The 26,755-nt window shown below is 35.0% G+C and overlaps 2 protein-coding genes across 19 annotated transcripts; one reads left to right on the forward strand and one right to left on the reverse strand.

Annotated features, from left to right (window-relative positions):
• Nucleotides 1-164: 164 nt before the first annotated feature.
• Nucleotides 165-7,307, reverse strand: OARD1 (O-acyl-ADP-ribose deacylase 1). Of its 11 annotated transcripts, none has more exons than XM_039323130.1 (7): nucleotides 7,175-7,303; nucleotides 6,428-6,493; nucleotides 5,640-5,711; nucleotides 3,552-3,696; nucleotides 2,546-2,604; nucleotides 1,362-1,474; nucleotides 362-619 (listed from the first exon to the last, which is right to left on the reverse strand). In XM_039323130.1, exons 2-7 carry the CDS (start codon nucleotides 6,461-6,463, stop codon nucleotides 517-519), a joined length of 528 nt encoding a protein of 175 aa, XP_039179064.1. In that variant the 5' UTR covers nucleotides 6,464-6,493; nucleotides 7,175-7,303; the 3' UTR covers nucleotides 362-516. The 11 variants fall into 11 exon arrangements, with proteins under 11 accessions (XP_039179068.1, XP_039179069.1, XP_039179066.1 ...); XM_039323128.1 differs by lacking the exon at nucleotides 7,175-7,303 and adding an exon at nucleotides 6,997-7,079; XM_039323126.1 differs by lacking the exon at nucleotides 7,175-7,303 and adding an exon at nucleotides 6,895-7,036.
• On the forward strand, nucleotides 7,281-25,986 carry NFYA (nuclear transcription factor Y subunit alpha). Of its 8 annotated transcripts, none has more exons than XM_039323116.1 (10): nucleotides 7,281-7,404; nucleotides 9,671-9,787; nucleotides 10,649-10,735; nucleotides 13,877-14,023; nucleotides 15,462-15,593; nucleotides 15,774-15,879; nucleotides 18,421-18,587; nucleotides 19,488-19,661; nucleotides 22,105-22,197; nucleotides 23,005-25,986. In XM_039323116.1, the coding sequence occupies exons 2-10, from the start codon at nucleotides 9,713-9,715 to the stop codon at nucleotides 23,056-23,058; spliced, it is 1,035 nt and encodes a 344-aa protein (XP_039179050.1). In that variant the 5' UTR covers nucleotides 7,281-7,404; nucleotides 9,671-9,712; the 3' UTR covers nucleotides 23,059-25,986. The 8 variants fall into 8 exon arrangements, with proteins under 8 accessions (XP_039179050.1, XP_039179055.1, XP_039179053.1 ...); XM_039323121.1 differs by having other exon boundaries at nucleotides 18,439-18,587; XM_039323119.1 differs by having other exon boundaries at nucleotides 10,649-10,732.
• The last annotated feature ends 769 nt before the right edge of the window (nucleotides 25,987-26,755 follow it).

Raw genomic sequence — 26,755 nt, forward strand, 5'->3', positions numbered from 1 at the left:
AGCAAATCTGATCCAGCATTCTACGATGTGTATAAACTTATTCATGGAATGCTTAAATAGCACCCCCATACATTTCAACAATGGACCTGGGTGGACAGGAATAACTATTCATGTGCAATTGATATACTGCAGTATTTCAAAGGCATAAATACATAAAACTCATATTTGGAAAAGGTCTTTTATTTACATATGTGAACATCTGATTTTTTTTGTAAACATTTAAATCTATAACTGAAACATAATGTTCCACCTTATTCCAATCTTTTCCATGATTGCCAATCAAGATCAAAAATAACATCTTCCAATTGCTAAATAGGAGATAGATATACAAAGTATCCAAACATTAGAATGTACATTTTGACTTTTTTTTTTTTTAATTTGAGTAAGCAGATGACTTAAAGAATTGTGGAAACTAGAATTAGTGGAAACTAGAATTAGTAATATGAATATTATCAGCACATGCCAGCTAAGATACAACGATATGACATCAAACCGAAAAGACAATTATATTAGAAATTAAAGAGTATAAACTGTAATATGAATATTGGTATCTTCAAATACTTCTTCAAGCATTGTTGAAACTTTCTTCCAGTCCAGACGGTCAAGTCCACAACCAATCCTGAAACATAGAGGATACAGGTGTCTTTATTGGATATTTTCTTTGAAACATTTATTTCACCATAATTTATAGGAAGCATATAAGCAATGCCAAAACAAGGATTAGTTCAAACCAACATATTAGGTGCAAATATGATAACAATACTAATTGCATGCCAACTATCTCAATATAGTCATAATTATTGATTTATCCTAAAGAAACATTCCTATTATTATTATTAGCCCACAAGTGGAAAAGAAGTCTTGTGGCTCACAAAAATATAAGAGTGTGTAATACTCTTATTACACTAAGAAACTAAAATTCATTCACTAGCTCATTAGGTATATCACTAAGCTAAAAATCTAGATTTTTTTTAGAAACTCATCTATAATTATGACCATTTTCTGTCACATTTTTTAAGCTATAGAAGTGTGGTGCTCTCAAACTACATTTTCTCAGTTATACAATCACATATCAGAACATATCTTCCATTTAATAACATTTCAAATTCAAATCAATGAAAACAGGTCTTTTGCTTTAAATATACAAAAATACGTTCTGAATGTACTTAATATAAAAAGTCAGTAGCTCTTCCAGTTCTTTTGGACTTATTATGGAGCCCTGCTTTAGACCTTTTACAAAGACAAAATATTTCAATATAAATAAAAAAGTAAAAGATTTTCAATTAATGAAAAACTTTTTTATTTGTCAATGTGCAAATATAGTACAGTATAGTAACATTACAGTATAAAAATGAGCTTACTTTGGCATAGAAACGTGAATTACTGCATTTTTCAGACAATGGATTTTCATAGCTTCTAAACTCTTCCGTAAATTGTCATATGTAGGTTTATGAAAATATTTGTTCTTTGAGATCTAAAAAGTGGTAAAATGTAGATAAGACACATTTTAGATCTGATTCTGTGTTGCATGTTATATGTCTATTGAGATATTTCAGTAAATTCAGTGGGAAATCTTTCATAAATATGTTCCAAATTGCAGCATTAATCCAGAAACAAATCCTACTAAGCTCAAGGTGCTTTGCTTCTGGATAGACATACAAAGGATTGCATTAATATATTATTCTTATGTATTAGATTTTAATTCCATTCAAAAAGAACATAACAGGTTTTTCATCTCAAGATTATTTTAAAGTGTATAATAAATATAAAAGGGCACCCTAAATTATCAGTCAAAGGAATTCCTAAGGGGTTTTAATCTGTGCTGTGATAAAAAAGCTGAAGTAGAATTCTAAAATGTCTTTTTAAATGACAATTTAGAGGATGATAAATGAAATGTAATTAAAATCCTTCAGACCCATTCATTACTTGCTTTTAGATAGACATAATAATATACTCAAATAATAAACACATTTTATTTAGAAGAAATCTAACTGATTTAGAATGTTACTTCTAAATGATTTGGTTTAATTTATAAAGATTGAAGTATAACTTCAAGAATCATTGAAAATTTTTTTATTACAATTGAAACAATACACTTATCACAGTAAAACCGTGATTATCTGATGTCAATTGAGAATTTATTAGATAGCAATAGCAATAGCAGTTAGACTTATATACTGCTTCATAGTGCTTTACAGCCCTCTCCAGGCAGTTTACAGAGTCAGCATATTGCCTGCAACAATTTGGGTCCTCATTTTACCAACCTTAGAAGGATGGAAGGCTAAGTCAACCTTGAGCTGGTAAGAATCGAACTGCTGGCAGTCAGCAGAATTAGCCTGCAATACTGCATTCTAACCACTGCACAGCAAACATTGCATTTGTATAGCCATTCCTTCAGAGAAACCATTATTAAAAATTTCAGCAATATTTGTCAATGAAGAGGGTGCTTAACTTCGCCAATCATAATACTTAATGCATAAATCTTATATTTATCTCTAGAATATCTATTCTTGTATTAGAATCAATAATATGCCCAAAGACATACCAAGTAGTATACGTATCTAGTTTCCCTCTTCAGAACAGCCACATCTCCAGTCTTCTTGTCTGTTAGAATTTTTTTAAAAATATCAGTTAATTCCTAATCTCCAAGTACTGAAAATATGTTTATTGTTTTTCAGAACTATCATAATAAACATGTAATAGACCTCTATGGCCATCCTTTATTCTCATATATTTTACAGACACCAAACAATATATAAATTGATTATATGTGAAAAATTTACAGCACAGGATTCAATGAGTAACTTAATCAAGTGTAGGTAAGAATTAGATGAGTGCTTATATAAGATTCATTCTAAAATTGTAATATGGTTACTGTCCTATTTCTAACATTTCTAAGTTACAATTCCACATTATACTAGACAATACAACTGAATAAGCTGGTAACAAGTGTATAATAACATATAGGGTGCATTTAAAACTATAATATACTGATAAAATTCCTGCCCCATCAATAGTCTCAAAGTCCCAGACTTTGTAGAGCTAACATACAAAGTAAGCTCTTCGATCACCTATTGGTTCTATTCATCTGTTGTTTGTTGTTAACACAAACCTTGTTTAGATACTTTTAAACAAAAGTAATGAACTTCTGGCTGCTTGTCTCCAACGCAGGAGCATACAATATGATGAAAATTAGTAGTTCCATTTGAAATAGGTATGTAACTACAGCAAGTTAAACCTCTTCTGCGGCAAGCTTAACTACTGATTATATCCTGAATATTACTTAATAATTGTATTATTTTTGTTAGTTAACTATGTTTATACTTGTTTTGTTTCTATGGAAGGGACAATTGTCCCTGACCACTAAATGCCCTCAAAAGCTAGTTTAGAAGCCCCCGCCACACTCAAAAAACCCCATCTGGAACACATTATGTGTTTCTGCCACTTGAAGAAATCTATTTGCATAACACTCACTTTTACTGTATAGTAAGTATAATAAATACCTAGATTCTGTGGTTTTATAAACTGCTCTACCTTGACCCTTTACTTACGTTGGTTCAAAAGTTCCTGAACGCCACCAAACTTCCTCTTAAAAATAGCAGCTATGCCAGCACTCATGTGACAATCCTCACTAATACAGTGAGCCAAGGAATCTGTTTCTGAACAAGTAAAAAGATCTCCCTGTACATATTTAATCTGAGTAAAAAGGAAAGAGAAGACTCAATATATGAGATAAAATTTCAGAACTAGAAAATGTAAGGCAATATATAAAGATAATATCACAGTTTAAGCTGCTGACTACTACACATAAGAGACTCTTAACACAATGAACCTACTGTAAAAGTATTTACTAAATTTCCCACTATATAAAATAGGGCTTCTTTTGAGATATACACAAAATAAAACAATAAAATAGAATTTATTTCCAAGAAAAATATGTATTATGCATTCAGTAACATAGGTAGCCAACATCCATAAATTGAGTTTAACTCCTGGTGGTTTCATTTAGTTTTCTGGGTAACAGCACTACATTACTTTGCCACTGCCACATTCTCATTTTTTTTTATTTCCTACAACCATAGAATTTCTTGGCATCCTCCTTCCCAATAATCAGTTCAATGTTGTTTTCTCTAATATCCAAAGGATCACTCCTCCTAGTATATATCCACATAAATATTAAAGTCTCTTTCTCTTCTTTCACAGCTGTACATTGTGCAAAGAAACAGGAGAGACTCTTAAAGTCTAACACCTAGATTCAGGATCCTCCTCTTCGTGGAGATTTGATACTATGTTGGCTTTATTTTAACGTCAGCTTCTTACCTGGCTGTTCATCTGTTAACAACTCTATACGTTCTGGATTATTGATTTGTTTTATTTTAATGTCTGTTATCTCAATACTGTTAAATTTTTTCAACTGCCTTTCTTATTTTTAAGTTTGTATTAGGAAAATGAAATTTTTAATTTTTGTTTTGAATCATAATCATAATGCTCTTCAAAGGGAACTTCCATTAAGTTAAGCAATCATTTTCTTAAAGCCTTTAATGGAATTATTACACTGACTACAGTTAAAGCAGGCACAACTGGTTAACTTGTTTTAGAAACAAAGTTCTACAGTTGCCGAGTTAGAGTATTTGTGGACTCTGTGAATGGCATTTGGGGAATTTATAAAATAGATTACACCAGTACTTTATAGAGTAAGAAAGATAAGAAAACATATTTCACTGCAAAGGTAAGAAAACATATTTCACTGCAAACAGGTCAGGAAAGTCATAATTATAAATCTTTAGGGGAGTAATTAATTTATCTCATGCCACAGAAATCTAAGGCTTCATGCCATACAAAAATAGATTTCGAGATAATGGGAAACTTCTTATATAGACTCATACTGCAATCTATTCCGGGTACTCATGCTGTAACATAAAATCAATTTAAGTATTCCATGCTAACGATCAATAGATCATTTATGCTGTAAACAGTAGATGGTAGAAAACTTTAGGACAATTTTTGCCTTAATGACCTGTAGTACTGGATTAAGGGCATATTATCTGTAATTAACAATTCTTAAACCTTCATTTTCTGTATCTATACTAAATAGTCATACAAAAATTTCAACAGATTCAATGAACTGTATGTAAGCTCCAATTACTTTCAAGTAAGTATACACAATTTAAATTGGGTTAGCTTATATTATAGTTTGTTTTATAATATAAATCAATAACATTGCAGAAGGTAAAAATGCAAGTGAGCCTCAGCTTGTATAATTATTTCCTCTTTGCAATCTGCAGAGGAACTCTTTGGGAGAGTTTTTGCCCTTAGATGATTTATTCTAATTTCATTAATATTCTAATTTAATTTATATAACATATTAAAGATCATGTTTATATCTTATCATATATATGATGAATAATATATCATACAAAAGTGATGTTGTTCACAAAATATTCTTAAGTGAAGTTCAATCAGATCACATTAAATTTCACATAATTTGAAATTTCATGTCATTGTCGTTTTCAAGCATGATTTATAATAGCAAGCACAGTCTCTGCACAAGGTCTATAGCCTGCAAGACAATGCAATATGCATGGAAGCAAATGTATATCCAGACATATACACTCACACTATTGGACTCCAAACCTCACCTTTCTTTTAGCATCATATTTATTTGGAACTGTTCCTCTTGGCCCCACAAAGTTTCTACTAGATTGTAGCCACTTGTTAAAAGGAAAGTTTAGTATGTTAGCCATTCTGTGAGTGGATCAATCACAAAATTACTCTTGAAATGCCAAATGCATTCTTACTATAAAAAGGCTGGTTATTCCTCATTTATAAACATTATTGGTATAGAGTAACTTTAAATTTTTAAACAGAACAGGAAGAGCTACTGCTTTATATTATACTTTATAGCATTCTAACTACTGCTTTGGGAAATTGCCAAATGATAAGGGATCAATTTTCTTATGAATCCATTAAAGGGGAAGAAAACAAAGAGTCAGCCATTCTATCTGGGTACTCTTCCATTGTGAGTTAATTTTTTTAAGACAATGTTTTACACCTGAGCAATCAGCCTGTCAAAGATGAGGAAAAGGCAGAACTATCAACAGCACTGACTTACAGACACTGCAGAATGTATTATTAAAGGATGGATAAAATATGAATAGTACTGAAAATGAATTGTATTATAACCTATTTGGCAGAACTATATGACTAGCATACTAAGATGAAGTGAAACCTATGCAAAAATTAATTCCAATAGTTTTACAAATATGAGTTAGGATTATTTTTTCCTGCATAAACAAAACCCTACAATCAATCCTCCACACCAGATGGTATTTTTTAAAAACAGACCAGCTAATTTCTGTTGAGAAATAAAACTATCTTTAGAATTCAAAACTGAACTTCAAATTAAAAAAAAAACTTCACTACAAACCCTTTCTTCATTTCCAGAAACTCGGGTACTAGCCATAACTGGGTGGATCACAGGAATTTTTTTCAGCTACAAAGATTAGAAAATAATAATTTTCATATTCATGGCAGGAAAAGCAAGCAAAGAGAAATGACTACTAAAAAATTTAAAATTGCTGTAAACCCAAACTATCAAATACGAATTAGGGCACCAGTTAGATAGCGATAACCTTCCCTTTCCCCCCCCTCCATGAAAAACAATAATTCTGAGACTTTTTAACACATCCTTCGCCCTCTCGTGTGTAAAAACCTATACAGGGCCACAAAAACACTGCTTTTGAAACCGGCAAAGCTCCACCAAAGGGCGAGTGGCCGCCCCTCGATGCGCCTCCAAGACATGACGTGTTTCCTTAGCCCGCCCCCGCCCGCCAACTCTCTAAGACAGCAATGGCGGGAAAAAAAGGACCACACTGGCCACCAGCCTAGACATACAACTGTAGCATTCGGTTTCGCCTCCCACTAAGTTCTAAGTTCTGTTACGGCAACCCTCTTCGGAAGCCCCTTAAACAAAAAACACAAAATGTCAGCCTTTACGTGGGCCTCCCTAGGAAGAGGACTCTATGGCCCCGGCCGAGAGCATGCGTTATATAAAGAAGCAGGTCAGTGAAGTGCTATTGAAAAAAAAAGCTTCTGAAAAAAAAATTTATCCTGCGCATGCGTAGAAAAGCTATCTCGAGACGAATTGTTGAGAATAAAAACGGCCTAAACGCACCCGTCAGTTCGAAAGAAGCCAACGCATGCGTGCAGTTTTAAACTCGCGCAAGCATCCGCGGGAGGAACTTTTCTACCGCGCCTGCGCGAGGGCACCCTCGTCTTCTCTTTGTTGGACTTCGGGGGTTGGGCGCCATTTTGCGCGGCGGCTGAGTGGAGGCGCTGATTGGGTTTCGGGGACCGGTGGCGGAGCCAATCAGAACGGGACCCGAACCGGGGGAGCAAGGCACGGTGAGTTCGAGCAGCCAATATGGAGCCCCCGAGCGCCGGCCCAAGAGCCGGGATTGGCGGGGCCGAGTGGCCAGTCAGAAGGCCGCGCGCGGGCTAGGGCTGGGCGAGCGCTGGGGCAGCGAGTGGCTGTGGCCCGTTGGCGCCCGGAACCCGCATCGAAATGGGATGGGTGACTGACGTGGGAACGGAGATGTCATTGTTTGGGGCAAATGCGAATAGGGTTAGCTAGTCCCGTCTTGCTCGGCCCGGTCCCCGCGGGACCGTCGGAGGACCTTCGGAGATGCCTTTCTGTGGCCTTCGCTGGATGAAGGAAACGACAGAAAGCCCATGGGGCGTTTCCTCCAGTTGCTTCACAGGGCGGCTTTCAGTGGCCTGTGTAAGGGGCTCGCCATCCTGTGTTTGGCGGCCGCTGGCCCTGGACGTCAGTTTCGCTCGCACGCCTTTCAGAGCACGGACTGTAACCGAACGCCGCGGGGCTCAGAGCGCTGCGTTTCTCCGTCAGCCACTCTGCCAAATTTTTGCCTCTAAAAAATTAGCCTTTGATCAAGGCCGATATTGTAGCCGAGAAGGCCTCTTCATAGCTGCTTTTTCCCATGACAAAAAACAAAAGGGTTTTCCCTTACATATCATGTTACAATTGTGCAAAAATAATCTGCTTCAGATGAAAGCCACTGCTGCTTATTCCTGGTGTAGGCTGCTCACGTAGTACAAATGTATATTACATAGGCTGACCGATAACCCGAAAGAGGAGCCTTTCAATAAATGGTGGAGTTAAGGCATGTTTTCTTCTGTCATGTTAGAATAACCATATGGTGATATATTCTTCTTTTGTGTGTGTGAAATCTTTTAATGTACTTCCTATACAAAATGGTTTAGTGGCTTATGACAGAGATACTATATAGGAATTCTTAAATTCAGTGTTGGGGAATAACATTGGTTTGGTTTTTTGGTTTCATTATATTCTGTGTTTATGTATTATATCATTGAATATAAAATCTTACAGAGACCATGCTTTATGGCCCAGTCTAGAATTTGCAGAAAAGGAATCTGTTGTATTACTGGCTGTTTTCTTTAAAAAAGCATATTAAAATAACTACTGTTTACATGCAAGTAAGCTTAAAATGTAGTTAAAATAGAAAAAGGTGATATTTCAAATGTAAGGCTAAAGAGTATTAGTTTTCAATTGGCTATCTCTGTAATTTGACAAATGTGCATTTTTCTGCTGAAAACAAAAAGTGTAGAATTTAGTAATGACAGAATAATAGTTGGAAGGGACCTTGGAGGTCTTTCAGTCCAACCCCTTGCTCAAGCAAGAAACCCTATACCATTTCAGACAATTGGTAGTCCAACCTTTTTTTAAAAACCTCCATGTTGGAGCACGAACAACTTTTGGAGGCAAATTGTTCCACTGTTTAATGCAAAATCTCACAATCGTATAGCCTGCTTGCTTCCTCCTTGGCCTCAGACCCATTACTTCTGATTTAAGCTTATCGGTAGGATTTGCTGAAACCCTGTGTCCTGTACAAATACATTTGATGAAAAACAATTTCAGTTTCTTGACTAAATTAACACTGGCAGTGTCCTGCAGAATTAATCAGAAGATGTGAATATTTGAATGTTTACCTAAACCATCGTAGCCCCACTCCTGGTTTCAACCTATTTCATACTTGGATCTGGTGGAGGTACTTGTACTACTTCAATCTTCTCCAATCCTAATTCCTTGCAGATAATCACCTAATTTATAGCCACCCTACCTTCACCTATGATAGTGGGAAAAGACAAGCCAATATATTTAGAGCTGTTGAGTAGGAAATTGCACTATTAGGTGTTTGTTTTTGACAGTTATAAATTCCTATCCAAGAGGATGTAAACTAAATTTCCCACTGAATTTCCCACTATTACTTTGCCTATTGTTGATGGGGGATAAAATGAGTAAAAACCCTGTGCACTCTTAAATTCTCAAGAGGATCAGCAAGGTTGAATAATAAATGCAGTAATTCTTATAGTTAAAAAAATGCTTGGTAAATGAGAGGAGAGAATCCTCCCTCCCAGAACTTCTAGAGATCCAGAACTTTAATCCAGTCCTATGTACCTAATGCCACCAGTAAGTTTGCCTTTTGAAACTGCTTCACCTGGAAATTCTTCCTTTGTTTCCCAATTTCTATCATTTTACTATATTGCAGTTGGGCCCACTTCATTATTTTAGGGTTCCCAGATAACTTGTACTCAATACACACTGACAATAATGTTCTATGTTTTCTTTTAGGTTTCTGATTGAAGATTGGATAAAGAATTAATACAGAAAACTATGGAGCAGTACACCACAAACAGCAGTAGCTCAACAGAACAGATAGTTGTACAGGCTGGACAAATACAGCAACAGGTATGACAGTTACTTGTAATTCAGATTTCAGTATGTTGGTTCTTAACAGTTTAAGTGCCCAGAAAAATAGGTACTTCCATACTGTTGGTAGAGCTGTGCAAAATATTGGGTTACCCTTTTTTGTTGCAAAAGAAGCATCACTCCTTCAAGTGTAAAAACAATCATGCTCCCTCCCCAATGTCTTTGCCCATATATGTGCACAGAGAGTACTTCTACCAGAATTTTTGCCAGAATGAATTATACTTCCATATGGTTTGCATAGCCCTACAAGGGCACATTTAATCTTTATACATTAAAGCATAATTATGAAAAATAAATCGTATCTTGGCCAGTTCTAACACTAACATAATGATTTGTTTTATTTGTGAATGATGTCAATATAAAATAATTTAATACTTCATTACAGTACTACCTACAAAGTTAGAGATCTCTTTGATTAATCTAAATAAGGTTATGCTTATCGTATATTTTTCTTTGATATCTTGGCTATATTTTTTAAATTTCAATGCTTTTTTCTGAGAGAAATCACAATGTAAGGCCTACACTGATTTAGGCACAATGCAATATCAATGTGTTCATATTTCTTCCCTTCAGAAGCCACAAGTCAGCCATCTGTTTCTTTTCTGTCCTTATTTAGAGCTTCCAAACTTTGCACTGAGAAAGGGTGTACTTTGCTCCTTTTTGACCAGAGAATAATATGAAGATGAAACATTGGTAGGCCACCACATTTGAAATGGATTCACACATTCCTCCTTGTAGGGCCTGTTGTCTCTTCTGGCAGGTTTTTTTTTTTTTTAATCTTGTGTTGAGCATTTCCTTTCCTCCTGCCAAATTTCAAGCTCTTCCTGTTCCTGTTCCCAGCAGCAGGGTGGTGTGACTGCTGTCCAGTTGCAGACTGAGGCTCAGGTGGCATCTGCCTCAGGCCAGCAAGTTCAGACCCTCCAGGTAGTGGTGATCTATCTGTTGTTTTTGTGTGAGCATTGCATGAATCACACCATCACTGCATGTTCAATGCTGTGTTTGCACTGGGGCTTCAAATGGAAACAGAAAAATAGTGGCAGTTTTAATTATAAGTAATATGTCCCTAAACGGGATGGAATAAGCTTCTCAACCAATTCTCATGTTGGCTGTGAATCAGAGGAGTTACAGTTCAATGTATGGATGATAGTTCATTCTAACTGTAGCAGATAACAGTTCAATTAACAAAAATGTTGGAATGGATTATCCAGTTAAAAATGCATGCCGCAAACTGACTTATCTGAAACTTCTATTACTATAGATTGAAAAAATAAGGATAATATGCTGGGGGAGGACTGTGGGCTTGCCACTCTTCAAAAAGTCTTTTTAAATAAAGAACACTTAAAATTATCTATTTGAAGGGTTGTTTTCCCTTTTACCAGTGAGATTTGCAAAAAAGGAAATTTTGTTTGAGAGATTTAGTTAATAGATTATGTTTAGGACAAAAATCAATAATATATGTTAGCTTAAAATATTAAAATACTGGAGAAGAAAGATTTCAAATCCTGATTTGTGTTCTTGTGAAATAGTAAATGTCATGTGAAGACTCTTATCATGTATTAAAGAAAACAAGACTACTATTTCCGTTTCCTCTGCCCTTTTTAAGGATTAGTGTTATAAAGCACATTAACATCCATCTTATAATATCAAAGGTATCTTTTTTCTTATTCAGATTTTTTTGTTTTGTTTTCAAAATATTCAATATTTTATTACATCTAAGAAATAATAAAATAAAGTTGATAAAAATGTATTTGCATTATATTGACTTACCCTGAATTTTACACTGTTCCTTTTTAGCTCTTCTATTTCTTGTTTTGTTAGCCTTTTCCATCCTAGAATTATCCATATGTGTTCAATTTCAAATCCATAATCACTTTGGTAATCATGAAAATTAAAACCCAGTATTCTGAAAGAGTTTTTATTTAGCTTGGCCTAAACTCCATAGAAAAACCTTCAGAAGACATTTATATTGTATGTTCTTCTTGGACTTCCTTTTCAGTTCCCAAATATGTCTGAGTTAGTTACAAGTGCACATATAGGTAGACCTTATGACCACAATTGAGTCCAAAATTTGTGTTGCCAAGCAAGACAGACATTAAGTGAATTTTGCCCCATTTTATGACCTTTCTTGCAGCAGATGTTAAGTGAATCACTGCAGTTGTTAAGCTAATAATATGATTGTTAACTGAATCTGGCTTCCTATTGACGTTGCTTGTCAAAAGGTCGCAAAAGGTGATCATAGGCCTCTGGCACACTGCAACTGTCATAAATACATCCCAGTTGCCAAGCATCTAAATTTTGAACACATGACCATGGGGATGCTGCTGGTTGTAAGTGTGAAAAATAGTCATAAATCACTCTTTTCAATGCCGTTGTAACTTCGAACAGTTACTAAACAAATGGCTGTAAGTCAAGCACTACCTGTATTCATAAAATATTTGAGTTTCATGAAATTCAGGAGCCTCTTGGTTCCTTGTATTAATAGATCATATAGTACGCAATACTTTGGAATCAGTCTTAGAAAAACATCTGGCTGCTTTGCAAGCAGGTGGTCTGTTTGTATCCTGTGCACTGCACGGCATGTTCTTGAGATCAGATCCAAGAGTTGAACAGACATAATAGGCAATATACATTATATTCTTATCTCTCACACTTATTTAAGAATCTTGAGAATGGAAACTTGTTTCAGAAACATACCCTTATAGCACATATGTCAATTTTATGTAATTTACATCTAAAAGACATGAAGGACATTGTTTTGATTCTTATTCAGATCTCATAATTTTAAGCATCTGTTTTAAAATTAATACTACCTGAACGAAGTCTCAATCTGTGTGAAATATTTGGAAGTCTATGTGTGTAACTAGCAAATGTCTAGCACCTCTGTTCTAATGCATGTCATGACACAAACACTCTGGGATCACAATTTCTGTTGCTAAGTAAGTTATGCTCAAATTTGTGACCTTTTTTGCCTTGGCTGCTAAGTGAATTATTGCAGTTGTTAACTGAATCACGGGGTCATTAAGCAAATTTGATTTCCTCCATTGACTTTGCTTATCAAAAGCCTGCTGGGAAGATCACAAATGGCAATCACATGCCCCCTGCACAGTGACGGTCATAAGTCAGATTTTTCAGTGCCATTGTAACTTGAAATGATCGAAATTGTTATATGTTCAGGACTAGCTATATGTTGTTGAGAAACAGGTTATGGGGCTGTACCCTGTGATTTTCAAGGTCATTTCCCTTCTCCTCTTTCTTCCTCCTCAATTAAGAATGGCCTTCTAGTTGTTAGCCATTTTTCATTTTTTGATGCTTCCAAAACCTTGGTCTACTAACCTCAAGCATGGATTTGTCAATGATTTTAGTCAGAATCCATGGAGCGCAATTTGCTTGACCCATGTACTTTCTTATTGTGACTCTTATTGTTGTCCCAAAACTTGTCCCAAATGTTAAGGTCTCTTTGTCAGGCTTTTCATTATTTGTAGTCAGTCCTTTCCTACTTTCAAGAGTTTTGTAGAATTAATATTGATTTGCTCTAAACTGCAAGTTCTGTTGAAATTAAATTATTTGATTGTCCTGTTGCTTGATCTTCTCTATAGGAGCATGACTCTTTGTTTCAGTTGCTCTGTAGCCTCTGTGGTTTTCCTGATTGTGCTTCACAAACAGTTTTGCTTCGATTTCTTATTTTTCAAGTTTCCTTGTCTCAAATTCTTCAAATTGCTCAAATCTATGCAAATTTCTTTATCTTTAATTCCAGTCACATTTAACATTTTTTTCTTAATAATATCATTCCTTGATATATTTATATATATATACATTTCTTATTATTCATACTTTTATATTATTATGCTTGGTCACATAGTCATCAGATATTTAGACTTGAATTGACATTTGTATTCACCTATCCAGTCCTTTTCAAGGACCTGGAATAGGCAGATGTTATTTTTGAAGGTATATTATGATGATCATTTTCTGCAGAATTTCTATATAGGAAAAGGTTGGTGCCTGAAGTTAGTTGCTTATCTGAGCTTGTGTTTCATTGTGGTTCTTTTTTTTCCCCCCATTCTTTAGGTCCAGGGTCAGCCACTGATGGTACAAGTGAGTGGAGGCCAGCTAATCACATCAACTGGTCAACCAATTATGGTACAGGCTGTACCTGGAAGCCAAGGTCAAACTATTATGCAAGTTCCAGTTTCAGGATCACAAGGACTTCAGCAGGTCAGCATGCCCAAATGATATACAAATTAGTGTTATATGATGCAGTGATTCTATTAAAACGTTTATTAATCAAATCAGTTTTTCAAAATCAATTTAAAAACTAAATCATCAAATTACTAGCTTCAGATTGACTCAGTAATTTGGAAAAGGCTCTGTGCTAGCATTTTCACTAATTAATTTGAAGGATCAAATTAATTTAAATCGGTTCAAATGAATCCATACGTTTCTAGATAAACCAGCTCTGACTAGGAAAATACCAGAAAATATTCCTCTGTCTAGGAAAATACAAGGAAGCTCAAACTGAAATATAAAGGGAAGCAACCATAACTTGTTGCTTGCCCTCATCAACTGGAATTTAAAGATGCAATATGTTTGAATAGACAGGAACTTGTCTATGTTCTTTTTGCTGATAAATTATTTCAGTAAATTACTTTAATTTAATTTAATACTTTTTAAAAAAGTATTACATTTCTGTGAAGAAATTTCTTGCATTTTTACTCTGTGAAATAAAAAAAATTGTGTCAGACAAGAACATCGATTTCAGAGGAAGAAACATTTACCATTTTTATTGCAATGAAGGTAGGCCTTGCTTAACAACTAGTTGTTTACAGACCCTTCAAAGTTTTGACAATCCCCTCAAAAGTACTTGTAACCTAGTTCCACAGTTCTCATGGCACCATATACGTGATTGCATTTCAGGCCCTTGGCAACCCGCTACACTTTTACAGCCAGTTGCAGTGTTCCTCAGTATTTGTTAATGACCACAAAAAAGGTCATAAAATTTGTTTGGTCAAGTGGATGCCTTAACTTATGACTGTAATGACTTATGATGGAGAATCCAGGCTCCGTTACAGTTGTAAGTAAAGGACTACTTATAGGCCTCTCAACTTAATCCAATTGGTGCTTCCCAAAATAATTAGTACTGATCTGTGATTCTCCAGATGTTGCTGGACTGCTTGGTTGTATCACTTGTGTTATTTGTCTAGCCTTCCTCTTTGAAGGAAATGCCATATAAAAATATATATAATGTGCTGCTTGAGAATGATGAAATTCCAACCTCATTTTGTAACCCTCGTTACAAAATCAGTGTAATGTTGTTATTATTTAAAGTCATATTGAACATTGTACAAGAATGCTCCCCTACTTGATGAAGAAGAGCTAATACTATATTTTTGAATACTTCTTGCTTAAGACTTCATATTTTTTTGAATTTGTAAAGAAGGAGTTGCAAAGGTTTTTTCCCCCTATCCTTATTTTTTAATACTGTAGAAAATATGTATAGTGGTGCAGCATTGTTTTATCCTTGCTTTTGTTATGTAATATGAATAATTTTCCTCTAGTTTTTTGTTTGGTTAACAAATCACATCAGAATAATCAATTTAAGCCATGATTAGGAATAGTAGTTAACAGCATCTTACTCTATTTTATATGTCCACAGATTCAGTTGGTCCAGCCTAGTCAAATTCAGATTCAAGGTGGACAAGCGGTACAAGTTCAGGGCCAGCAGGGCCAGACACAGCAAATCATCATCCAGCAGCCACAGACAGCAGTAACAGCTGGCCAAACACAGGTAGCATATTAAAAAGGGGAAGAAGTTGGAGAGGGGTTCAACTAAAGGGAGGAAGGGCAATGGAACATGCAGGGAAATTGATTTTGGCATAGTGTTTTATATGAAACCATGGGAAATCCCAAGGTATAATAGTTTTATATTGCTCCCTATTTTAATTTTGTGTGGTGCTTGCTTCTGTAGACCCAGCCACAGATTGCAGTCCAAGGACAACAGGTAGCTCAGACAGCAGAAGGTCAGACAATTGTCTATCAACCAGTTAATGCTGATGGGACAATTCTTCAACAAGGTAGGAATTCTATGTGCTACAACCATTTTCTAAGAAATATCAACTGTTTCAGAATTACATTCATTTTTAAAAAATTTCTGGAACATGAGTAGGTGGCTAATAAGTTCCATATAGTCCTTGACAGCCTCTTGTGCTCTCTACAATGTGCCCTTTAACAAGAGCTGTTCTGGTAGTTTTCCAGTCTCCTGTTAGAGGACGTACTAAAGAGTGCTCCCATCCCCAGAGCACCAGTGTTTTCATACTGACATCTGATTTACATATTATTTCCTGATCACCTCAGAGCTATACTGTTCTCTTTCCTTCACTTTCGTGTTTTAGCAGATATACTTTCTTAGAGGTATGTATATATACATTCCCAGAAACCTGCCAGTCTAACGTAGATATGCATGCATGTGATTATTTTTAATCTCACAGTAGAATTGTAGGATATTGGTATAATATTAGCAGTTATGAGCTTTCTAGAGTGATGGACTCTAGATGGCCATTACTAATGGTGATATGCTATTTGCTATGACGCTTGGATTTCAGGCATGAAACTGTTGGTTTCCTGAAAAGTACATTTCTTTTTTGAAATGTCAACTGATCATTCTAGAATTCCAGCAAGAATACTAGGTTCAACAAATCCATGTATATGCAACTTGGAAATTACATTTCACTTTCTAAACATGCAATATGTATTAAAATATTTTATTTGTTTATCAGATTTGAACACCACCCATCTCACTATCCAAATGACTGAAGGATTTACAGATGCATTTTCATGGACTATAGGGATAAAAGTGTTGGGTTTTGTTTCTGTTTTTTAAAATACAATTTAGGAGTACCTACTGTATTGTTAAAAATTATTTGTTATAGAGGTTGGAGACTAAGTTATACTCAGCAAGGATAAATATACAGTAGAAATCTTGGGCACTATTATATATGCAGTTTAATACCTAAAGTAAAATATTTAAAATGCATCAAATGTATTAAAATACATGTACATGTACGTTGTAAATGTACAAATGTATTAAAATTAAAATTAATTAAATTACATTTGTAGCAAGTAAATGCAAGATCCATCCATATTTTATAAGGTATTATACAGGAACTTTTGAAGACTCCTCATTGACCGTTAGGAGGTGCTGCTTAGCACTTCTCTTTCCCATAATTTCCAAATGTCATGTGGCATGGTTTATTTTATTTTTACTGAGTGCTCTTGTGTGCCAACATGTTTCACTGATATTCCTGACAACACAACAGAAGTACACAATGAGCCATTCACTATATACCAAGTAAAATTAAATTAAAACCTCCACAGCAGCACACAAACCAGTTTATTAACATTATTCTTAAAAATATAACTGGAGCCTTTATGCCACAGCTGAAGAAATAGTATCTTGTAATGAACATCAAAAGTTTTTTATTAGCTTCTAGAAAATGATAAGCAGTGGAGCAATTTTAATTTCTGAGGAGAAACTTTCTGCTATGCTAAAGTAAATGTATCCATTTGCCAAGATTTCTGTAATATAGCTCCCCCTTTTCTCCACTTTCTATAAATTTGGTTTATAAACTATGAATCCAGCTGACTTGGTTGTAAGTGGCTATTTAGGGGCTTGATATTAATCTGGACAACTGGATACGTTTATTTCAGCATCTGTTTAGCTCTGACTTTAATGTAGGATTCCTTGATCCTCTCACTAATGGCTTGTGTATGATGTGGGAAGGTAGTTGCCCATTTTTTTCTGATAGGCATGCAAAATGTTCCACATGTAATATTTTGCAAACTGCACCACTTGTCCAAATTTTGAGAAATCCTTTACATCTGCTTTGTTTCACTGAATTAGATCTAACTCAGACTTCCTTTATGATTTTTGGATTGAAATTGTTCTTCAGATTCAATTCTGTAAAATTGCTTTAAAATATGCAGGAATGAAATGCAGCATTTGTCAGTAGCATATACAAAATAAAAGATGTTTCTGTTTTAAAAGATCATCAGTAGCATATACAAAATAAAAGATGTTTCTGTTTTAACAGATCATCAACATTTGCATGCACCTCAAAGAGCCTAATCTAAAATATTATGCAGCCTTAATTATACTAGAAGCTAACATGTAGTATAAATTTTCTACTAACTTATGTGAAAAATATTAAATAACAGACATCCCTGTTCCCAATAACTAATATTCAGAAATACATTCCCATAGAACTGGAAAGCCCTTTGGCATTTCCTATCTGTCGCACTCTGCTCTGTGAATTTATTTAAGCCTATATAAAACCTAGTGGAAATTATTATACCTTTGTGGAATGATACAGTTCAATTAGCAACAAGTGAAAAGTAAGGTATCTCTTGTATTTATTGCCTTAACAACAAGGTATTTAGCAAAAACTTTGAATTTCATGCTGATTCAGCTCTGTTTAGAAATACATGCATAACTCTCATTTCAGATCTCAAGTAAAAAAAAAAATCTTATTTAAAAAACATCCAAAAGCATGACTCAAAATGAGGGAATAACATTTGAAATTGTTCCTTATTTTTCATGGGTTCTGTTCTGTTTAAAGTTACAGTCCCTGTTACAGGCATGATCACCATCCCAGCAGCTAGTTTGGCTGGAGCACAGATTGTTCAGACTGGAGCCAACACCAATACAACTAGCAGTGGACAAGGGACAGTAACAGTGACTCTGCCTGTTGCTGGAAATGTGGTTAACTCTGGTGGAATGGTCATGGTGTGTATTGCATTCTATACTCCTCCTTCTATTATTGTGTATTATTGTATACCACAAATGGGCAAACTTTGGGGCCTCCAGGAACATTGCCTATTTTTTCTCATGGCTTTTCTTCCAGCAAAGTTGCTTACAATCACTAATTTTCCTCAAACCTTGCCAGCAGGAGAAACAAATAAATAAAATGTATAGTACCATCATTGGACAGGAAAGTACCATAAAAGCCCATCCACACATATGCTGACCTTCAAATTTTTAACCAAAATATCATGAAAATTGTGCAATTCACAGATAATACCAACCCATATTTTTCATTATATTTTGGTTGGAAATTTGAAGCTTGGCTTATCGTTGTATGAACTTACATGTAAGTATATATGAGAAATGCAGTACTGTGGAAAAGTAGTATGGTAGATAGTTGGCTAAATCCATCCATTTTGGCACCTCAAATTATCCATGAGTATATAGAATAATGAAATTTCCCTCCACCCTAATGATGGGATGTTTTATTAGTATGTATGATATATGTGAATGAGAACTTTTGAATGATTGCAAAGCCCCTTCTCAGAAACATTCATGAGCCACAGGACCAAAAAGGTTGCCAGCTTGATTTATAAATTAGACCATTGCTTTTTAATTTGATATCCATTTGCTTTATTTTATTTTAAAGAAATTTGCTTTGATTTTGCATATTTAGAATATAGTTGATGTAATAGAAATATTCAAACTACAGATGCTTTTATATTAATTTCTATGAGATTTACTGCAGAATTTTGAGAATATTTTTTCAGGAAGTGACTTGAATTCTAGGAGTCGGTTGTGTTCACTTCCCACTCCTACCTTGTCTTTCTGTGCCTCTTGGTGAGATATAGTTTAATCAGGCATTTCCCTGCTTTGATGTAGATGGTGCCAGGTGCTGGATCAGTGCCAGCCATCCAAAGGATACCTTTGCCTGGGGCTGAGATGTTGGAGGAAGAGCCTCTGTACGTGAATGCAAAACAGTATCACCGGATTCTGAAAAGAAGACAAGCAAGAGCCAAGTTAGAAGCAGAAGGAAAAATACCTAAAGAGAGGCGGGTGAGATTATCAGTTACTATTATAATTCATGAGATGCAGAAGATAAATAGCTGTATATCATTACAATTGCTCAGTAACATCCATCTTTAGAAGTCTTTTCCCAATCATTATAATGAACCATATGGGACTCAAAAGGATACCATATTTACAGTATAAACTTTTTTGTTGTTGTTGTTTAATGAATAGAAATAGATTATTGGTTTTCAAAGTCTTTCTTGGCAAGTCACTAGAAATAGATTGCCTATGTTTTTAGGCATAGATGTTTCATACATTTTAATGAGTTAAAATAAATTTCAGCTGAAAATTACAGAAAAAGTTCTTAGCTGATCATAGAAGGACGAGAGAAGATGCATATACTTGTACATGTGGAATACATTGCACTTTCAGAAGGAGTTCAACACGTTAATACTTACGCCTTGTTTAGGACAGTGATAAGATTTGTTTAGAACAGCAGTACAAATTTTGGTTACCTCTTGTTAAGAAATAATGACAACTCAATAAATGAGCAAGATGTAGAAATGAATCGGTTATCCTGGATAAAGAAGTAAGCAGTCTTTGTAACTTTAATTGTGGAGGCTTGGTTATTATATAAGGGATAGTTACATAATAGAAAGTGACTCCATAAACAAAGAGAGATGGGTTCTGAACATTAAAAGGATAAAGCTCAAAATTATTAGCCATGTAACAGTTTCTAAAAGATTTGCATTCCTTCCATTCTTTTTTGTGTCTCCTGTTATCTTTCTAGCCAAACAAATAACTTACCCCCAAAGATCATCATTCTTTTTCTCAGATCTTTGAGCAGTTTTCTCTCCTTTATTCTTTCTCCAAGGGGGCCCCCAGGGATTAGAATTAGATAAAATGCCTCAGTAGTCAAATACTAAAAGAAGGGAAGAAGCTCTACAGAAAAGCCCATACTTACTTTTCACCTTTACGCCCTCTGGGTTAACTTACATGTCACTCCAAATACTGTTTTAGTTGAAGTAATATTTAGCAGTTAGATTCCAGGCCCTAGATCTCTGGGTATCTACTTATAAAGGCAGCCTATATAAGTCTTCAGGACCCAACTTTTCTGTTTGATGATTTGTGTGGGAAATAAGTGCACATTTGTTAGAAATATGGCGGTTCCCAGATATTCCTTCTTTTTTATCTTAAGAGCTGGAAGAAAAAAAACGGCAGCCGTAAGAAATATGTAACAGTTACCTTTATTTTAAAGCAGAATTCAGTTTGATCAAAAAATTTGAATGGTGATATATTTGGATGGCTTGATATACATTTGATTCCTAAACATTGTGTTTTTCTTTATGAAGCATCAGATGGTTCCGTTACTGAAAGGGCAATGTCAGATAGTATATACCAGGGGTCTGCAACCTTAAACACTCAAAGAGCCACTTGGACCCATTTCCCAGAGAAAAGAAAACACTGGGAGCTGCAAAACGTGCACACTTGCGCGCAAGAGGGGAATAGAGCTTGATTGAAGAGTTTAATTAAAAAGAAATAGAGGCTGCTGTGCATGAGTTCTCTCTTTCTCTCTCTCTCTTTCCTCTCCTCTCTCTCTCCCTCTCTTGCTCCTCTTCTCCCCTTTCTCTCTCTTTCCTCTCCTCTCTTTCCTCTCCCCCTTTCTCTCTTTCTTTCTCTCTTTCCTCTCCCTCTTTCTTCTCCTTCTCTCTCTCTTTCCTCTCCCTTTCTCTTTCCTCTCCCTCTCTTTCTCTCTGTCCTCTGCCTCCCTCTCTCTTTCCTCTCTTTCTCTTTCCTCTCCCTCCCTTTTTCTCTCCCTCTCTCTCTCTCTCCCTCCGATCTTTTGCTTACCTGGCAAGCTTGCTTCAGGCTGTTCTACAACAAGCTGACACACATTCTTATTGGGCTGCCTCTTTCCTGCCCTTCCTGCTTCCTGCAGAGACGCAGCCAAGGCAGGAGCCCCACCCAATAAGCTTGTCAGCTCATCAGAGAACTGCATGAGGCCACTCTTTTTTTTACAGAGAGAGAGGGGGGGGGTGCAAGTGCCTCTCTCTGTCCCTGTCTCTCTCTCTGCAAATGATAGAGGAGGCTGGGAGCCGCAGGAAATGGGTCAAAGAGCTGCATGCGGCTCTGGAGCCGCGGATTGCTGACCCGTGGTATATACATTATAAAGGCCAAATGGGCTTTTGTTTTTACCTCTTGATATCAATCCAACCTAGTTGTAAAAAATGCTAGTTAAAATGACTAGAATAAGTTAATTGAAACTCACGTTCTTTAGGTCTGTGGGGCTTCAATATTACATTTTGGGGAAATTTCTTCTTTCAAGCTAGATAGTACTGAGGATTTTTCCCTTCCCTTCCTTTTTAGCCTTAGTATTATTTCAGCCTTTTCTGCCCCTAGTCTTTACTTAATGAAAATGGATGGATATGTGTTCTAGCATTACATAAAGTGTGCTTTCATCTCTACAATTTTGTAATTGTATATACAGAAATATCTTCATGAATCCCGACATAGACATGCGATGGCAAGGAAACGAGGAGAAGGGGGACGCTTCTTTTCTCCAAAAGAAAAAGATATGCAGGTAAATGAAATATTTATTTAAATTGATTTTCATGGCTTGGTGCTTCCAATTTACCATTTTAGCATTTACCAGAAATAAATTCTGAATTTTTGTTACTTATTTTTCATTTTACAAAGCATGCAGACTTGGTTCACTTTGACATTTTCACCTAGCTCACTTATTAAAAAAACTATGGAACACTTAAGTAATATATGTCAGAAAACAGTCATCTCCAGGTGAGTGGGGGAGCACGCTTTAATTTTCTTATACATGTTTAAATTCTTAAATAAAAATAAAGTTTATACTGTTAGTACATTTCAATATATGTAGTTTCAAAAGCAATGCCACTGGTATTTATTTAGCAACTGCTTTTGACAGAAATCTTACTTAATTGTGGAGGTAATCTGATTTGCTTTGTTTTATAGAGTAAAAAAATTACAGTTATTCACAGTATAATTCTGCTAATTTATTTTTATTTACATATTTTAAAATTTACATTAGAAATCATAAACACTATTTGTTTCTGAACTTTGAGAATTTGGGTGGTCTTAAAGCATCAGGGACAGGCATAAATAAATAGGGTTTTTTCACATCTGAAGCCAATACTTAATGTTTCAGGCTGCATTAGTATGAGTACCACATTCCAAGTAGAAACTAATAAATCCATCTGCAGATAAGTCTCCTCTCCTTGAAGCAAATTTCTATCATTCCTGATTTGTACTATAGCAACAGGTCTAACTTTAAATAACATGTGGCTCTTGCTTGTGTTTAGATATTATGAAGTAGATGTAGCTATTACAAAACCTTTTTTTATATATATACATACAGGATCCTGGCCAGGCAAACGAAGAAGCTATGACACAGATGATTAGAGTATCCTAACAACCAACTAAATAACAAAACATCTGGACAAATATCTTGTGTCTCTGCAATTGTTCCCTCACCTTTCTATCAAATCAACTTCTGAATGGGAAAATTTGCTACATGCACAACCTTGTTCTTTTTCAGAACAAATAATACACTTGCAGTGAGTGATTTGTTTTAGGCTTTTCAATGCAGTGAATTCAATCAACTGAGGTACTAATGGAGTGTCCATTCACCCTTCTCAGACCGGGGATTGAAAATCTGGCTCAAGAGACCTTTAGCATTCTTGGCAGGACAATGGCTCAGCTTGATAGCAATAGCAATAACTGACTTGTTAAAGGAAAACTATACCATTTGGAAACCATGGGGTTTGAACCACACAGAAATACTAATATTTGGAACAGCCAGAGCTGACATGTTTATTTTCTCAGTGTGATTTTTTTGGTCTCTCACAGACTCAACTTTTTATTACGATTGTTATTACTTTCTAGCAGCATAACTTTCTATTGTTGAAGCATAATCTCTCATAAAATCTTGCCAAGGTGCTGAAAGTTGTCCTTGAAATACTGTCCATCATATATCTGGGACAAAATTAATCTCATCTCAGGGAATGGCCTTTGGGGGAGGGGTATCTGATTTTATGGCTAGTAAAGTGTTTTGTAGCTGAATTGTGCTTTTGACAGTTAAAGTTCACTAACCTGCTCCCCTAGAAACTGATTGTGCAGGTTGTGAATGCCTGCAGTTATGCAAACTAGTCTTTTGCCTGGACCCATTGATTTTCTGTGATCAAAGGATAAGATGCATTACTGAATTATGAACATCAGACAGTATGTAAGGACCATATCACTCATCTAACTAAACTATAATAACTGTATCCTGTCAAAGTTCAGACTGCTTTGGATATGAAAATATAAACTCTTTTCAAATTTTACATATAATGCACTTTGTAAATCTAACAATTCAAAATCTATTTCCTGTTGTGAAGAACTCTTTCTTCCCCTTGGTCCTGTCTATAACAGTTTTATGTTTTATTGTTACACAAAACTGCAAAACCATGATTGTTTTTTGCAGTCTCACTTGATCACTCAGATTTTGACATCAGATCTGAGATTCATACTGGCACATATAGCTTTATTTCATTTGTGTATCTTCCATTACTTATTTTGGTAAATGCCGAGAGGTCTGCTTTTGTATGTTCATAGGCTTCTGTTCAGCCCTTCGGCTGCTCAGCAAATCTGAGAGTGGAGGAATACTGGAGTAGGTCTGTTATGGAAAACAGTGAGTTAAACACAATGCTGCATACAAAAAAAAAAGTGGCCTGGTAATTGACCAATACATTTTTAAAGGGGTCTTGAGATTTTAGAAAAAGTGGTTCCTTACTAAAAAAAAAAAAAAAAAGTAGATATTGGTCCTCACTTAATTTTGTTGTAGCTTGGAGAAGTCTGCCTTCACAAAATTCCTTTTTTACTTGAAATAGAGAGTTCAAAAGTGAAAAAAAAATCAAACAACTGGTATTTAATAGGCTGGTAAACCTTTGGAATTAGTTTTAAAAATTTTCAACTTGAAGTTGGGTGTGGACCAAATTTTAAGCAGTTGCCGATTACATGCAGTTTAGTGCTATAACTTAAGCTCTTGGCAGCAAAGAGATTTGTTTCATTTGGTATCTGTAAAGTCCTATTTAAGTCTGCATTATAGCTTGTATATTTATAAATGTGTTTCCTTCTGTCTTTCTGATTTTTCCTTTATATTTTCAGTATACTGAGTATTTGATTATTGTCCTGTTTTTCAGCTGGATGCTTCAGCATGTAGCATTTCTCTTCACTGTTTTAAATAACAAATATCTGATTGGTATTTAAGTAATGGTATTAGTAAAGGAACAATAAATGCTTTGTGGGTAGGGAATGGATTTTCTTTTCTACTATTGCTGTATATTGGCCTTCTTACATCTTGTATCTTTTAGATGTATTAGGTCTATCACTCCTACAATTCCCATTGACAATTCCCAAAGGCTATGCTTTCTGGGAATTCTTGGGATTGATCCCAAAATATCTGTAGAACATCAGATTGGGAGGTTGCTGTAAATATTAAAAGCACTGATGCATTTTGAAATAATGCTGAGCAAGGGGAAGATACTCTATTGTTTGGGTTAGGGATTTTTCTTCCCGTAAATTCCTCTTTTCAGCTGTCATTTTAATTCTGCATATTGGGTATTAAATAGATCAAGGTTCTCCTAATTCTTATGTATATTTAAAACATAACAATACATTTGCAACTTAAAACTATCTAGCCACTGCAACCTTTACATTTATTAAAAAAAAAGAAACAAAAATGGTCTTTGTGATATCTGTATGTAGATGATGCAGAAAACTATTTAATTTTTAGTCTTTACAAAATTTCTAGTTAGTTTTTTTCTGTAATTGTGCAAATTACCTGATAGAATCTATTATTCCAATGGCTTAGATTTTTTAATCTTGAGAATCTCAAACTACAAGATGATGCAAAATGTTTTGTTTTCAAGCAAAAAGTAATATACCAAATGCAAACTCTTAATTACAAGTGAAAAGACAGACCATGAAATGCTTAATTGGAAGTAGACTTAAGGATAAAGATGTAGTGGGTTTAAAAAAAAGTGTGAATTTTTATTTTGAATTAGAAAGCACTGGAATGTTGAGCCTATATAAAGTGGCTTGAAGTGTAGGGAGGGAATAGGTAACCCCCAAGTGATGCTTCTTCCAAATTTTTGCATGTAAAAAAACTTTTTTTTCTTTTCTTTTGGGTTGTGAATGGAGCTGGGGCATTGATATTTGTGAAATTGTAATGCAAAGTTTGTATATAGTTCAAAAGTTTATAATTTTTTATTCTGCATTTTGAAGTGTATTTTGTCTTTAATAGATACAACTGTAAGTACTGTGTACACTATTAAACCAATAAAATGTTTATAAAATATGTTGATTACTTTCATTGCACTCACACTTTTATCTGGAATGACAGAGATACTCAACAGTTCTAAACAGCTAGAAGTACCCTTTAAAAGTTTGACTTTGGAGAAACATTTTCTCAGCAGCAGGTTATAAAAGCTATGCATTTTCGCTACATTTAAGTTTGATGCAAATTGATGTGTCCAGTAGTTACCTTCTTACCTGATTAAAGAACTGTCTTGCATTTTACTAGAACTCTGCTGATTCCGTCCTTTGTTCCATAAACTTTCTATACTAAAATTTAAACTACAATTTGCTTTGGCTTTAAAGATAGCTTACAATTCCCCCCTCCACCCCCATTTTGAATTGAATTCATGGAAATTTGCATACATTAATCTGGAATCATCATTCTTGGGACATTTCTTAATCTTAATCACAGTTACAATTAAGATGATAACATCTGAGTGCTTAATAGTTTATGGAACACTTTTACATAGAAAAATGGCAAATTAGAACATTTTATACTGTACAGTATTCCAGAAATGTATTACATAGTTATTAGATAATTAAGTAGATATTAAGTAACAAAATGGCCAGGTTGTCTGGGCCTCTGCCACTTCTGTTGATCTGCAATATCTACTTAGAACAAAAGCTTCTCTTTTTAAAGCACAATTACGGTATATCAAAATTTATATTTTTGAGGAATTGTTAATACTGTAGTTCATCTATTAATATAGTTTCTGCTACTTTCAGCAACCCATTATTACAGAACTTGTATTTATTTACGTCTCTAACTG

Source organism: Crotalus tigris, unplaced genomic scaffold (assembly GCF_016545835.1).
Source record: "Crotalus tigris isolate CLP2741 ecotype Arizona unplaced genomic scaffold, ASM1654583v1 scf7180000024167.7108832, whole genome shotgun sequence".
Taxonomy (NCBI): Eukaryota; Metazoa; Chordata; class Lepidosauria; order Squamata; family Viperidae; genus Crotalus; species Crotalus tigris.

Coding starts and splice junctions, on each gene's coding strand:
- NFYA (XM_039323116.1), top strand. CDS start 9,713: ATGGAGCAGTACACCACAAACAGCAGTAGCTCAACAGAACAGATAGTT. Junction 15,594..15,773: donor TAACAGCTGGCCAAACACAG/GTAGCATATTAA, acceptor TTGCTTCTGTAG/ACCCAGCCACAGATTGCAGT. Junction 19,662..22,104: donor AAATACCTAAAGAGAGGCGG/GTGAGATTATCA, acceptor TTGTATATACAG/AAATATCTTCATGAATCCCG.
- OARD1 (XM_039323130.1), bottom strand. CDS start 6,463: ATGGCTAGTACCCGAGTTTCTGGAAATGAAGAAAGG. Junction 3,697..5,639: donor AATATGATGCTAAAAGAAAG/GTGAGGTTTGGA, acceptor CTTTTTACTCAG/ATTAAATATGTACAGGGAGA. Junction 620..1,361: donor ATTCACGTTTCTATGCCAAA/GTAAGCTCATTT, acceptor TCTATGTTTCAG/GATTGGTTGTGGACTTGACC.